This window comes from Arachis hypogaea, chromosome 19, assembly GCF_003086295.3.
Source record: "Arachis hypogaea cultivar Tifrunner chromosome 19, arahy.Tifrunner.gnm2.J5K5, whole genome shotgun sequence".
NCBI lineage: Eukaryota > Viridiplantae > Streptophyta > Magnoliopsida > Fabales > Fabaceae > Arachis > Arachis hypogaea.
The window spans coordinates 151528384-151544919 of NC_092054.1; the positions used below are offsets into that span (position 1 = coordinate 151528384).

The following is a 16536-nucleotide window of genomic DNA, read 5'->3' on the forward strand; positions in this document are numbered from 1 at the left end:
CTGAAAAGCTCCCCAGAACCTTGATGTGAAACGAGGATCCCTATCAGATATAATGGTAGAAGGCACGCCATGCAACCTGACAATCTCTTTAATATACATTTGAGCCAATTCCTCCATTGTGCAAGTTATTCGGATAGGAAGAAAGTGAGCTGATTTTGTTAGTCGATCCACAACCACCCAAATAGCGTCACAACCAGATCGGGTTCTAGGCAAACCTATTACAAAATCCATTGTGATACTCTCCCATTTCCATTGTGGAATCTCTAAAGGCTGAAGGGTCCCTGATGGTCTCTGATGCTCAATCTTAACCTTCTGACACGTTAAACATTTAGATACATACAATGCCACATCATTCTTCATACCTGGCCACCAGAACATCGCTTTCAGATCTTGATACATTTTAGTGCTCCCTGGGTGAATTGAAAACCCGCTCTTATGAGCTTCCTTTAAGATTCTCTGTCGCATGTCTCCAATATCTGGCACAATAATCCGGTTCTTGAATCTCCATAAACCATCCTGACCTTCTGACACTCTCCACTGTTTCCCCTGTTCGACTGCTGGTAATACCTTACGTAACGCTTCACTGTCTCGATGAGCCCTCAGAAGTTCTGATTTAAAATCACTTGAAATTTGCAACTGACTCAAACACAGGATTCCAGATTCTTCTCTAACTCCCAAATTCAAACCTTGGAATGCCTTCAGTAACTCTTCCTCCCGTAGCATCATCCAAGCTGCATATAAAGACTTCCGACTCAAAGCGTCCGCCACAACGTTCGCTTTTCCTGGATGATAATTCAATTCAAAATCATAATCTTTCAGAAGTTCCATCCATCTCCTCTGACACATATTCAATTCTTTCTGCTAAAAAAGATACTTCAAACTCTTATGGTCTGAGAAAACATGAAACTTAACACCATAGAGATAGTGCCTCCAAATCTTTAAAGCAAACACAACAGCAGCAAGTTCCAAATCATGTGTCGGATAGTTCATTTCATGCGTCCTTAATTGCCGTGAGGCGTATGCTACAACATTCTGGTGCTGCATCAGAACACACCCCAAACCTTTCAGAGATGCATCACAATACACTTCAAACGGTTCACTTGGTTCAGGTAATACCAATACAGGTACAGTAGTCAACCTGTGCTTCAATGCCTGGAAACTCTCTTCACATTCCGGAGTCCAGATAAAAGGTGTATCCTTCCTAGTCAACTTAGTTAAAGGTAAGGCGAGTTGTGAAAATCCTATAATGAATCTGCGATAATACCCCGCCAAACCTAGGAAACTCCTGATTTCTGTCACTGAAGTTGGTCGCTCCCAATTCATCACTGCTTCCACCTTAGCAGGATCCACAGCTATCCCCTGCTTACTCACCACGTGGCCGAGAAACTTCACTTCACTCTTCCAGAACTCACATTTAGATAACTTAGCATATAACTTCCTGTCTCTCAGAATTTGCAGCACAGTTCGCAAGTGATCAGCATGTTCCTCTTCAGACTTAGAATAAACGAGAATATCATCAATGAAGACAATAACAAACTTGTCCAGATACGGACGGAAAATCCTGTTCATATAATCCATAAATACTGCCGGGGCATTAGTTAACCCAAAAGACATCACTGTATACTCATAATGACCATAACGCGTCCTGAAAGCAGTTTTCGGAATATCCTCGTCTCTAACCCTTATCTGGTGATAACCAGATCGCAGATTAATCTTAGAAAACACGCCGGCACCTTGTAACTGATCCATTAGATCATCGATTCTAGGCAACGGATATTTATTCTTCACAGTGATCTTATTCAATTGCCGATAATCGACACACAACCGCATACTTCCGTCCTTCTTCTTTACCAGAAGCACTGGCGCTCCCCACGGAGAAACACTTGGTCGGATAAAATGCTTACCCAACAGATCTTCCAGCTGAGCTTTCAGTTCAGCCATTTCTAAAGGTGACATCCCATAAGGAGTAATTGAAATCGGACCGGCTCCAGGCACCAACTCAATTACGAATTCCACTTCCCGGTTAGGTGGAAATTCATTAATATCATCCGGAAACACATCTGGAAATTCACATACAACAGGAATCTGCTCTAAACTCTGATCATCACCTGATACTCCCGCAGTTAATAACATAATACCCTGACATTCAGTTCCAGAACAGTTTACTATCATAGAATTCAAATAGTAACTATTCACCACAACCGGTGCTTCTGACCCTTCTGGCATAAACTGTACTGACTTCTCAGAACAATCAAGCAAAACATGATTCTTGGATAACCAATCCAATCCCAAAATGAGATCAAGACCAGTCATAGGCAAACAAATCAAATCATGCACAAATTCACGCTGTTGCACTCGAAAAGGAACTTGTGGACATTCTATCCTAGTCGTCATAGCTTCATGAGTAGCATTATATACTTTCAAATCATAACCTAAAACCACCATTCTCAATCCTAATTCATGGGCCTTTTCAAATGCAATAAATGAATGAGACGCTCCTGAATCAAATAAAGCATTTAAGATTTTACCAGCCATTTCACAATTACCTCAAATTAGTGTCTCAGATCCCTCAGCACCAATGGTAGAAGTGGTGTATACTCTCCCCGGCTGCTACACCCTACCAGTCTCATACTTCTTCTTCTCAGGGCAATTACTGGCTATATGCCCGGGCTGTCCACAGGAATAGCACACTCCAAGTCCTAGTCTGCACGAAACTCCAGGATGATACTTTCCGCACTTCTGACAATTCAGATCTTGCTGTGGCTGCTTCCCAAACCTTTTTCCTTGACTAGCATTAGTATTCAGCCTTCTGTAATTACCGTGACCCTGAGTCTGCTGCGGAACAAAGCCTCCACGCTTGAAATTCCTACCTCTCGGAGTAAAGTTCCTCCCTGAAGGCCTCTGAAAAGGCACCCTCAAACTTCCTTTCTCTGCTGCCACCTTCCTCACACAATCCTCAGCCACCCTACTCTTATTCACCAATTCAGAAAACACCCTAATCTCCATTGGGGCAACGAAGCTCAGAATATCGCTCCGAAGACCTCCCTCATATTTAATACACTTCCATTCAGCAAAATCTTCAGGCGCATCTTGACAGATACGAGAAAAGCGACATAACTCCTCAAATTTGCTAGTATACTCAGCAATAGTCATTTGTCCCTGCTTTAACTGCATTAATTCAAGTTCCTTGGCATTTCTAGCTGAATTAGGAAAATATTTCTTATAGAACTCTGTCCGAAAAATCTCCCAAGGAATCGCAGCACCATCAGGCTGCAGGATACGTCGTGTTCCCTGTCACCAATACTGAGCTTCACCTTGCAACTGATAAGTTCCAAATTCAACCCATTGCTCTTCAGGAACCTGTTGTGCCTGTAACGCCCTTTCCATAGCCTGAATCCAATTATCTGCATCAGTGGGATTTGAGGTTCCCCTAAAAGTCGGAGGGCGAACTTTCAGAAATGTAGCAAGTGTCATAGGACCGTCTCCATCATTATTGTTCCCATGATTACCCAATGCCTCAGCTGTTGCCTGCATAGCTGCAGCCATATTTCCCAGGGCAGCCATAAAGTCTACTGGATCAGTCCCTATGGAAGCAGGAGTAACGGTGCCTGTCCTACCTCTACCTCGCCCGCGACCGCGTCCGCGAGTCGACATCTGGTCCCTATACACACCAAACAAGTGATATTAAGTTGATCAGTCTCAATATCGCAGGTCTAATGCTTTAAGTTCCAAATGCATGCTCACAAACGTTTATGCCATATATATCAATCAGATATCCTAATAGCACATAAACACACATACAGAGAATGCACAGAAGTACAATCAGTCCGTCTTTCAGGCTCTATAGGAACGAACTGCTCTGATACCATAATGTAACACCCTACCACACAAAGCTTTATGCTTAAGTCGTAAAACAGAGGTGGTGTGGTATTACGACCTCTAAAATAAAATGAGTACATATAATAGCAGAAGAGTTATAATATGCTAGGAGCCTTGAAGAATAGGGGAAACAAAAATCGCGAGATAAAAGCGCAACGCTCAAGGAACGAGTTAACTTGCATGCTAAGAAAACCGTAACTGTCAAACATAAGATAACAGAAGTAGGAATAGAGTGCCAAAGATACAAAATAACAAGCTCCTAACTCAGCCTGCGAAGTCAAGACTGGCCGGAGAATATTTACACATATATACATACATATCCAAAACCCAAAAGTACATACACACAATCCTGCCTCTCCATAAACCTCTAAGAGGATCAAAAAGGACAAGTATGCGGAGAGAAAGCTAAGTACATATATATACATCACTGTACAGCAAAACTATACAACAACACTATCCAGTAACCCCTCCGCTTTAAGAGTCCAGACGACTAACGAGATGGCTCCCGACCTGCATCTGAAAATCAATAACATAGTATGGAATGAGAACCGGAGGTTCTCAGTATGGTAAAGGTGCCACACACATAATATATAAGGTTCTGGGAATGCCAGAGGCAATCCTAGAACGCCGACACTCAGATTGTAGAGCTTAAAGTATTAAACAGAAGCCATAAAAGGTGGTTTCCTAAAATATTTAATCCTAACTTAACTTAACCTTAAATCTAAGTTCTATACTGCCATTCCTCCATACCTCCAATTCCATCATGCATTTTCGCAGACAAATAAACAGATAAAGGCAAACACAAGAAGGTTACAACTACTGCAGGTAACAAATACACATTTAGCATGGCAAATACAGATAGGCACACCCAATTAGAGCACAAGCAAGTAATTCAAGTAATATGCATATGATGCATGCCTGTCCTATGGCTGATGAGGCTCATCTGTCGGTTATCCAGCCAACCCGACAAGTCTGAATTGTCCTTAGACTGTCCCCCGACGTGCATTCCCAAGAGTCTATGCATAGATTTTTCTCAAATAATCAATATTTCTCAATGGGGGTAACATTCCCGGGAATTTATATAGTGCCCGGTCACACTTACGTCGTAGGGTCAACAGAGTATCGAGTTTTCAACCTGGTACACGTGGTGGCAAGCCACGGCACTTAATCCAGGGAATCTCATATCTCAGATTATTCAAATTCATAAGCCATATAAATAATTCAATTATAATTCATCAACATCCACATCATTCTCAATTGCATCTCATTCATCATCATACATTAAACATATTCAATCCTTATCCTTCATTATATCACCTCCCATTCCATCCATCAATAGTTTCAATTCAAAACATAATTCATTCTTTTCTAAGAATCAAACTTCAAACTTAAAACATACTCACTTTCTTAATAACTCAAAATCAAACCATATAACCTTTAAATCTAAATCTCTTTTAAATAATCATCTAAATAAAATCTCTAATTTTTTATAAAATTTCGGCAGCATCTCCTCTAAAACTCGGACTTTGCCACCCTTTTCGGGTCCAAACCTACTTTCTTTTCAATTCAACATACCCTTCCTCATCATCATAACAGTCACCACAATAAATCTACCTCAGATAAACAATTATACTCATACAATATTCAAATCCAACAACCCAAAATTCAACTAAGAATCATAGTTCATAAATCCTAGGCTTTTAACACAAAATACCTCATTATCACAACAACCTCCACAATAGTTATACCTCAAATCAATAATTCACCAAATCATTAGTTAATCAACAAGCACCAAACTAACCATGTTCATCAACAATAACATTCAACCACAATTCTCTCCAAATTAACATAACAACATTCACCATCCAAAATTAAAAACTAATTATCCAATAAACTTCAACCAAATATATTCATCGACAAATTACTAAACATTAAACATACACCTGCATTCCAACTTATCCAATGGTCATCTAGCCTAAGTTTTCACAGAACATTATATATTAAATGCAAGAAACCTAAACCATACCTTAGCCAATTTTCACGTAACGACCAAAGTTATTTATTCAAAACCAAGACAGCCCCTCAAAACTCAACTAATCCACTTCCTCCAAGTTCCAGTATTCACAATTTCAAGCTCCAATTATTTATTCACAACCTAATACACATTCATAACACATATACATCCAATTTAATACTCAAAGCTCAAATTCAATGAAAATAAAATAGAATTATCGTATCCTCACCTTACCCAAGCTTCACATAAGCAAGAGTGAACATTTCTCTCAAGCTAATTGGATCCTAAAACATCAAAAATCAAAGAAATTTAACAAACTCGAAAATTGGGGAAATGAAAGGTTGAAGTAAAATAGCAAGTTACCTATGAAATTATTCCGGTAGAAATGTAGAGCTCAACGCGGTGAACGCGTGGCCGCAAACGGTGCGGCGATTGGAGCTCAAACGGAAAAGTTACGGGAAATGGAATTCACCGTAAACGAATCTCTCTTCTTCTCTTCCCTGGGACGATCGTCGTTGAGGGAAATGAAGAGAAACAAGAGCCCGTGGCTCTTTTTAATTGTTGGACTAATTGGGCCCACAGCCCGGTTTGGACCCGGTTCAACCGGTTCGGCCCGTTCGGTCTAATCTTGGATCGATTTCTTCGAAATTGGTGTCAAAATTCTCGTTTCGATGAGCTCTATCCTAATTTGATATAATATTCGTGTTTCTAATATTCCTTATTAAAAATTAATTTATTGACTAATTATCTACTAATTTAACCGGGATTTACAAAGAATGTTTTGAATATTAATTTTTAAATTTACTTCTAATTAAATAAAATTGAAAAATAAATAAATTTAATAATATTTATAAATAACTAATCTTTAAATAACATTAGTAAATTTTTAAATTGATTTTGTTACACATAATAACAAATTAATATTTTTTTAATCTTATTTTTTAATTTAAATTTGTTTATTTTAACATTTTATATGTTAAATAATTTAAAATATTTTAATTTTTTATACTTTATTTTTAATTATTATTAAATTTATAATTTTAAAATAAAAATAAATTAACTTCTTAAATTCAATAGAAAAGCGGCTCAACAGGCACGATAGTGCCTGGTGAGCCGCTAGTTGTTATAGATATCATAGATTAACTAAATCAATACCAATACTACTCTTCTTCATGTGAAACAATATATATGAATAATAAATGCAAAAAATATTACTGCACTAAAAAAATATAAGAACAAAATTTTATAAAGTACAATTTAAACGCATAATCCTTTTAAATAATATATATAACTTTTTTATTAATGTCAAAAGATGAAAGCGAAATAGATAATCCTTTTTATATAAAAACACAATTTATACACATTTTACATTTATGAATTTATTATATTTTGATCCCAAAATATTTAGTACACTACAAGAAAATCAGTTTTTTGCCACGCTTTTAAAGCGTGCTGAAAAGTGCAAAAAAAATGTGCCGATAACTTTTCGCAACGCTTTTTAAGTTATCAGCACACTTTTAAAAAGGTCACATTTGCGAATGTGCCGATTGCTTTATCGCCACCCTTTTGTCGAACTATCGGCACACTTTCTTTTTTGCTACGCTTTTATCTATTGCCACACTTAAAAACGTGACCGTATGTATAACCCTATAGCTACGCTTTAAAAGTGTACCAAAAAAATACATATAGCCACGCTTTTGAAGTGTGTCCAAAAGATTAGTTTTGGATACGCTTCAAAAGCGTGCCAATAGGGAAGATACAGCTACACTTTTTAAGCGTGCCGATAGGGTGATATATAGCTATGCTTAGTAAGTGTCACTGTTAATAACTACAAGAAGATATAGCTACGCTTATAAAGCGTGCCAATAGCTACATAAATCCTTCACTAGGCCACTCCATATTACTTTCAACATTGTGGAAGCCAGCATAATCAACATTAGATAACTAATTATTATGCAAAAACTAAATCATGTTATTAAAATAAATTTTATATAAAAATACAAACATAAACCGGCATAGGAAAATTGAAAAAATAAAAAGAAGGAAAAACAAATTCACTGCAAAGTCATCACTTTGCAAAGTAAAATTTACAACATCTAAAACACACTATTCAACTTAGTGTACAGCTTCATCTAAGACTTCATAATTCCATATCTAACAGAACATTTGAAGTGGTTATTATATTCACCATCTGTCAATATCACAATCCGCAAATGGCTTTGTTCCCATAAAACTCAGGAAAGATTCAACTAATCTATATAAAGAAATCCAAAAACAAATAAAGGTACATTTCGGAGACTGTTGAGGAGCATCTTTTGTTCTTGTTTTGATCCTGCCATAGCTGCGATTGCAGCTGCAGCTGCTGTTATTGCAGTTGCAGCTGCACCCATTTTTACACCACCTACGGCCTTCATTGCACCAGCTATTTTAGCAAATGCTGCAACCCCTCCAACAAGTATAGCCCTCAATGCAACTGTTGGTTTTATTGCCATATTCTATCTGTAAAAGAGCAAATCAGATTTGATGCCAATTTGCATACTAAGCAAGTTTATTACATATTAGCATAGGAATGACATTTCCAAACACAAAGAAACCCACGGTTTCCGACAATTAGCAACATTAATGTAAATGCATGCCAGCGATAAATCATGAACTTTCAAGGATTGCTATTTAACCCTCTAAAAATGAAAGGACTTTCTCATACAGAAAATGTGTACAATAGCAATGATGAAACTATTTTCAAGCGCAATACAAGTATTCACAAAACTTAGTAACTCGCTTAATAGAGTGCATGAAAGAAAAGGAAAAACCATAAATCTGCATGTTTGAAAAGATGAAATACTACCAATTAGTACACAACCTGTACAATCTTATATAGAATAATAAGAGTTTTTCTTCAATGGGACAAACTATACTTTGGTTCTTGATGATCCAAGGTTCCCTATGAATCATAGCCAATAAAAATTTGAGCCAATGGCTGAAGTTAGCACTTAGAATAGGATATTAAAATAGTATATTTACCTTCTTGGAAGCCTCCTAATAACGGCCTCATCAAGATCAAAGGGCCTATTTGTAGCAGCGAGAACAATTACACACTCTTTATCTTTTGTTCGCAGACCATCCCAAAATTCATCATGAACTCATTCTTCATTTTACACATAGTCTTATGTTCGCCAGGAGTTTCACATCTTCCTACATTCTGTCGACCTGACAACAAAAAAAGATTAAACTATAATATTCAGATATTGTGTCTTGAACTAGAATCCAGACTACTGCACCATTATATATTTTTCACTGAACACATATATATGGTTTAATTACTAGCTAGTGGTAGTGGAAGGAAAACGTTGTATATGAGTTATAATTTTGAAAGCTATCTTGAAAATCCAGTGCAAATTATTTATAATAAAAAATAAATAAAAAGTAGATGACTAAAAAGATAAGAAAAACAGAAAAGAATTATAAACCACCTGCTGTTGCATATTTTTGAACTATGCTATTAGGCCAACTACTTAGATTATCTTCACGCGCACTCAATCAGAACTAGGATCCTAACTAGGCATAAAATTCAATTCTCAAAGAAAAATATACTCACCTATGATTCAGAGTATGATGTCGATGGAATGTCGAAACCAAGCCCATCATCAAACTGGGAGGAGAAGACACAGTTACACGTTATGTTTGCTGGCTACTTATGGCTAATAAGTGGATTTTAATTGGAAAAAGAATGGAATTTGAATTGGAAAGCAACATCTAAACCTTACTCAATCTTCTCAAGAGGTACTAAAAGAAAGAGTATTTTGCCTCAGATTAAGAGAAACAAATTCATTCCCAGAATTTCGACAAGATGTGAAAATAGAGTAATAATACAGCATCTCAACATTCTTCCCAAACTTCCTCATAAATACTTATTGAAATCTTAAAATACAACACATTCTTGCCATGTGTAGTAATTAGGAGGATCTATTAAGAAGATAAATCAATTCTCATAAAAGTAATGAAGAAAGAATGCTACTCTTACTAACCATTTTTCCAAAAGAGGAAACACCACCTTGTAACTTAGGAATGCCATCAATTTGCTCAACATAGCAGGCATTGGTTTCGGTACCTAAAATGATAGCAAAAGCAACATCATTGTCCCAATATTCTGCTCCAGCTAATGTTGCCATAGCATCACTCACCTATATATTGGGAAATAAGCATTTACTTCAACCATACTACCATTGCATTGATTCAAACTTTTACAATTTGACAATTTGATTTTCCTCATCATATTTCTTTATTTTTTTTTATAAATCAGCAGCCACATGCTCGTTCAAATAATAAAAATCAGTCAGCATGATAGAAATAACAAGCCACAACAACAGTAAAAAGAAATGTAAGAAAAAATTGATGACTCTCGCGTATGCAATACGAAGAACACAAAACCATAACACTGGTTCATATGTCTGAAAAGTTAATACAAATCTATTTGAGCATGAATTTATTATAACTAAGCAGATTAACCTCAATTTGAATGTTAAACAGAAATCACAGCGTGTGAAAAAACATACAATCCATAAGACACGTGTGATTTTGTTCCCTTCACAAACACTTCATCAGAAGTCTTGGTTGAAGGATGCAAATTACCCGAAAGAAAAAAATTCATCATTTTCAATTCAGCTTAAATCATACAAATATATTTATTATTGAGCAAGGACAAAGAGAAGTTGTTTAAGACTTGCGATGCCACATAACAATGTAGATTTTCCCACCTTAGCAGGTCCCATAATCACAGCCATTGTACCAGGTACCAGGTGAATTTACTAAACATACAAAAGCGAATCAGACTCATTCATGGCCCTTATCACAGGAACGAGAAACAGAGGAACACAACACACCATCAATACCTAAGTTTCCAAAATAATGGCCCTTATTACAGGAACAGAGAAACAGATGGAAGAAATACATACCCTGTAGTATTTAAGGTGAGGGTTGAGCACCGATTGAGGGAGAGGCAGCAACAATTTAGGCATCGTTTTAGCGTTTGCGAGAGACAGACCGTTGAGGGAGGATGGCACGCCGATGCAGGGTGCGCGGATGGAGCAGCGCCAACGTAGGGTTGCGAATCCGACAACACGGCTTGCATTGATAGTGCGAGGGTTGGGTGCGAGAGAGGGTTGCGAAAGAGCTAGGGTGCGACAGAGAGAGGGCTGGGTGTGAGGGTACTCATCGGAGAGAGGACAGTTGGGTGAGACGTCCTCCTCGGCAGTGATGAAGATGAAGTACAGCTGCTGGGTGCGACGACTTCTGTAGGTTTAATTGGTTTCACTAGGGTTAAAACTTAAAAGTGAAGTGTAAAGTGTGTTTTCACTTCTATAGTGTTAAAAGTGAAAATTTGTAAAAGAAAGTAAAGTGTTTGAAAAAAATGGGTGGGAATGAAATTAAATTTTGGGTGGAAATTCTATGAAACACTTTAAAAATATGACCGCTAAAAGACAAATCAGTCAATAATAAGCCAACAAATATTTTTGAACTATCATTTATATTAACTAATTATCATTAATTAATGATTATTTAAATTTTATTTTTTAAAAAATACATAATTAATAATTATTAATTGCAGTTATTTAAAATTGACTAATTAAGAGTTGTTGTTTTTTTTTACCAAAGATATGAGACTCGAACCCACAACCTCTTAATTGAGTATGGGGAGACTATGTCATTTGAGTTATTACTCATTGGCTAATTAAGAGTTGTTTACCTATACTTTTCCATTACTAATAGATAGATATGCAATATTTTTTAGTTATTCTTTGCACATAAATACATCTCAAGCAACTCTTTGTCATAGCTTAGTGCTCTCAGTCTACCCTTCAAAAGTGCAGGAACAAGCCACCAATACTCGACTATATTATTATAGCCTAAAACCTTGTAACAATCCTTTAGTGAGAATATATCTAGAACATCTTCATCCAACTCAGTCAACTGATCAGTGTAATCAGTCTCATAAACTACACTATCATCTAGCTTCTTGACAAAATTGCCTCCGCAATAGTTATTGAATCATCCATCTGAAAATTAAATAAGATTCAAAAACATATAATGATTAATAGTTATACTTACTTCAGTCTATTTTAAAGCATGCATATGGACTTCTGTTCATACCCTGGCCCAACGAATAAGGCCCAGGATCCAAATAAAAAGGCCCAACCCAAAGGGTTGGCCTCACTTTTCACCAGATTAGCTGCTACGAAGTCGGAACTAGTCACGACTTGCTCTAAAGAAGTCGGGAACGAGGATTAACTGGCAGATAAGCACTCATTTGAATGAGTAACTGCCCCTAGAATCTCTCTAACCACTTCACGAGCCATATCCTAACTTTCCTAAGATAAAGGGACGGTTAACACCCTAGAAAAGTGGCACTACTCCAACGGTGGTTATTGGCTTACCACTATAAATACACTAACACCCCTCAGGTATCTCTAAGTCCCAATACTCTCTAGACCTGCTAACCCCTTTGCTGACTTAGGTATCGGAGTGTCTTTGCAGGTACCACCTCCCATTCACTCATACTCACCAGTCGGACGGAGGCCCCCAAGGCGCAAACCCTGACAAAGGCTTCCTCCCTCAGACGATTGGGCCAACCAGCGCCATCCAGCCCATTAATCTCCGGTTACCTACCGTAACATTAGCGCCGTTGCCGGGGACCCGAGAGATCAACCAGTGATAGCGGATGGATCTCCTGAGGAGGGTCATGTGGAAACAGATTCTGAACAAGAGAATCTGGACACCAGAAATAGTGACGCGGACCTAACCCTCCATCAGGAAACCAACGATCAACACAAAGAAGGAACCTCCGGAGTCAAAACCCCGAAGGTGAATTCCTCAGAAGGCCGTGAGTCAGAGAAAGACGGACAGTCCCATTCAACTGAGCTCATGGGGTTAGTCCATATTCACCAAAATCGTTTGGAACAGCTAGAACAAGAACGAGAGCGACAAAAGGAGATAGAAAAGCGCCTAAGAGAGGAGATGGATAGACGAAAAGAGTTAGAGGAAAAACTCTTAAAGCTAGAATCCTCCCTCAAAGGTCAGAACTCCCGTGATAGTAGAGAAGAGTCCCCCCTAGGAGGGGAAGATCCTTTTAGTGAGGACATAATGAGGGCAAAAGTTCTGAGAAACTTTAGAAGCCCCGATATGGACCTCTACGACGGAACCACTGATCCAAAGCATCATCTGAGCAACTTTAAAAGTCGGATGTATCTGGCTGACGCTTCCGATGCTATGCGATGCAAAGCTTTTCCGACAACCTTGTCAAAAGCAGCGATGAAGTGGTTCGACAGCCTCCCCCCGAGGTCGGTCACCAGTTTTGAAGACCTCTCAAGGAAATTCTTGATGAGGTTCTCTATCCAGAAAGACAAAGTTAAACATGCACCAAGCCTCCTAGGAATAAAACAGGAGGTCGGAGAATCCTTACGAGCCTATATGGAAAGGTTCAACAAAGCATGTTTAGAGATTCAAGACCTGCCCACCGAGGCAGTCATAATGGGGCTAGTCAATGGGCTCAGAGAAAGTCCCTTCTCACAGTCCATATCCAAAAGGCATCCCATCTCTCTAAGTGATGTACAGGAAAGAGCTGAAAAGTACATCAATATGGAGGAAAATGCTAAGTTAAGAGACCTGAGTTGGCGACCTGGGCACCCTCCCTCAACAAAAGAAAGAGAGAGGGAAACCAAAAAGAAAGAAGAACTCGGCCTCGATAGACCAAGAAAATATCACTCTTATACTCCTCTAAAGGTCTCTATAGTGGACGTATACAGAGAGATTTGTAATACTGAAAGGCTACCACCCCCCAGACCCATTAAAAATAAAAAAGGGGGGAGCCGCAGCGACTACTGTGAGTACCATAAAATATATGGTCACTCCACAAACGACTGCTACGACCTTAAAAATGTGATAGAAAAGCTGGCTAGGGAAGGTCGGCTCGACAGATATCTCATAGAAAGGTCGGACAGTCATGGGAAGAGAAAGCGAGACGATATGGATAGAAGAGACCCACCACCGCAGACTCCGGAGAGACATATCCATATGATCTCAGGAGGGTTCGCGGGAGGGGGACTCACCAAATCCTCTCGCAAAAGACATCTCAAGAGAGTCTACCAGGTCGGAGGAGAGTCATCTGACCTCCCTACCATTTCATTCACAAATGAAGATGGGCAAGGAATAATCCCTGGACACGATGATCCAGTGGTAATAACTATGATCCTAGCAAATGCTCATCTCCACAGAACCCTAGTAGACCAAGGAAGCTCAGCGGACATTCTTTTTAAGCCCGCTTTCAACAAACTAGGGTTGGATAAGAAAGAATTAAGAGCCTACCCCGACACCTTATATGGACTAGGCGACACGCCAATAAAGCCACTAGGGTTTTTGCCCCTCCACACCACCTTTGGAAAAGGGGAAAAATCAAAAACTCTGAGCATAGACTTCATAGTCATCGATGTAGGGTCAGCATATAATGCTTTAATTGGCAGGACTACCCTTAATCGACTCGGAGCGGTGGTATCCACCCTCACCTTGTATGAAATTCCCGACTTCAACGGGGATAGCAACGGTAAGGGAAGATCAGAAATTGGCAAGGAAATGCTACAATGAAAGCCTAAACCTGAGAGGAAAAAGCCGAGAAGTTCACACAGTAGAGCTCGGAGGCGCAAGGGCTAGAGAGGAGCTGCATCCACAACCGGGAGGAAAAACCGAGGAGATACAGGTCGGCGAAGAAGAGGGAAAAAATACTCACATAGGGGCCAACCTAGGGGAAACCCTAAAACAAGGGTTGACTAAGCTCCTAAGAGATAACTCCGATCTCTTCGCCTGGAAGGCCTCCGACATGCCTGGGATAGACCCCGAGCTCATGTCCCATAAGCTCTCGGTTTACCCGGGGTCCCGACCTGTACAACAGAGAAGACGCAAGCTCGGCCCAGAGCGAGCCCTAATAGTAGAGGAGCAAGTACAAGCACTCCTAGAAGCCGGCTTCATTAGAGAAGTTAAGTACCCAACATGGCTAGCCAATGTAGTGCTAGTCAAAAAACAAAATGGCAAATGGAGAATGTGTGTCGACTACACCGGCTTAAATAAGGCATGTCCCAAGGACCCTTATCCACTGCCAAGCATTGACACCCTAGTGGACTCCAGCTCGGGGTATCAATACTTGTCGTTCATGGACGCCTACTCGGGGTATAACCAAATCCCGATGTTTGAGCCAGACCAGGAGAAAACATCATTCATCACGCCCAGAGCTAATTTTTGCTACGTGGTCATGCCATTCGGATTGAAAAATGTAGGGGCCACATATCAGAGGTTGATGAATAAGGTGTTTGCCTCTCACCTAGGGAGCCTAAGGGAAGTATACGTCGACGATATGCTGGTAAAGACCAAAAAAGAAGTCGACCTCTTGTCTGACCTCTCACAAGTCTTTGACACCATAAGGTTGCGCGGGATGAGACTAAATCCTGCAAAGTGCGCCTTTGCGGTAGAGGCAGGAAAATTCCTAGGGTTTATGCTAACACAGAGAGGGATTGAAGCTAATCCCGACAAGTGTAGAGCTATCCTAGAGATGAAAAGCCCGACTTGTTTAAGAGAGGTCCAACAGCTGAATGGCCGACTTGCAGCCCTTTCCAGATTTTGGCAGGATCGGCGCTAAAATCCCTCCCACTGTTCTCCTTATTGAGAAAGGGATGTCAGTTTGAATGGACTCCTGAATGCGAGGAGGCATTCCAGGAGTTCAAAAGATTCTTAAGCCAACCTCCTATTTTGACCCGACCTATAGCTGGGAAAGACCTCGTCCTATACTTATCTGTAGCAGACAAGGCCGTCTCATCGGCCCTGATCAGAGAAGACTAGGTTGGACAGCACCCAGTATATTTCATCAGTAAAGTTCTACAAGGCCCTGAGCTAAGGTACCACAAACTGGAGAAGTTTGCCTACTCCTTAGTAGTAGCCTCATGAAGACTACGGCCTTACTTTCAAGCTCACACAATAAGAGTCCGCACGAACCAACCCATGAAGCAAATCCTCCAAAAGACGGATGTTGCAGGGAGAATGGTTCAATGGGCAATAGAGCTCTCCGAGTTCGACCTGAAGTATGAAGCTCGGACGGCGATTAAAGCCCAGTGCCTCACCGACTTCATCGCAGAATACGCAGGAGACCAAGAGGAAAAACCAACTACATGGGAACTCTATGTAGATGGATCCTCGAACAAAACAGGAAGCGGTGCAGGCATAATATTGGTGGATGAAAGGGGAACCCAGATAGAAGTTTCCCTCAAATTTGAATTCCCAGCTTCAAATAATCAGGCAGAGTATGAAGCTCTGATTGCTGGATTGAAGCTGGCGGAAGAAGTCGGTGCTACAAAAGTGATGATATATAGCGACTCACAAGTGGTAACCTCCCAGATAAGTGGAGAGTATCAGGCGAAGGACCAAAATATGAAAAAGTACTTGGAAAAAACTCTGGAACATCTTGGGCGCTTTGCAGAAACCGAGGTCAAACATATAACTCGGGATCTAAATAGCAGAGCAGACGTCCTATCCAAGTTAGCAAGTACCAAACCAGGAGGGAATAACAGAAGCCTGATCCAGGAAACTCTCCAGAAACCCTCCGTAGT

At 39.7% G+C, this 16536-nt stretch overlaps 1 protein-coding gene and 1 long non-coding RNA gene across 2 annotated transcripts; both read right to left on the reverse strand.

Annotated features, from left to right (window-relative positions):
- Positions 1 to 4024: 4024 nt before the first annotated feature.
- Positions 4025 to 6406, reverse strand: LOC140181812 (uncharacterized). The gene is made up of 4 exons (XR_011877282.1): positions 6257 to 6406; positions 6123 to 6177; positions 5906 to 6034; positions 4025 to 4395 (listed from the first exon to the last, which is right to left on the reverse strand). It is a non-coding gene; the product is annotated as an uncharacterized lncRNA (long non-coding RNA).
- Positions 6407 to 7841: 1435 nt separating this feature from the next.
- On the reverse strand, positions 7842 to 12246 carry LOC112779545 (uncharacterized). The gene is made up of 6 exons (XM_025823844.3): positions 12232 to 12246; positions 11703 to 11860; positions 10846 to 11182; positions 9919 to 10074; positions 8915 to 9100; positions 7842 to 8392 (listed from the first exon to the last, which is right to left on the reverse strand). Exons 1-5 carry the CDS (start codon positions 12244 to 12246, stop codon positions 9086 to 9088), a joined length of 681 nt encoding a protein of 226 aa, XP_025679629.2. The 3' UTR covers positions 7842 to 8392; positions 8915 to 9085.
- Positions 12247 to 16536: the final 4290 nt, after the last annotated feature.

What these genes read in the sequence shown, in the direction of transcription:
- LOC112779545 (XM_025823844.3), bottom strand. An exon ending in GACAAAGAGTTGCTTGAGAT is followed by an intron (nt 11,183 to 11,702) that starts GTATTTATGTGC and finishes TTAAACCTACAG; the next exon opens with AAGTCGTCGCACCCAGCAGC. An exon ending in CTCACCTTAAATACTACAGG is followed by an intron (nt 10,075 to 10,845) that starts GTATGTATTTCT and finishes CCCAATATATAG; the next exon opens with GTGAGTGATGCTATGGCAAC.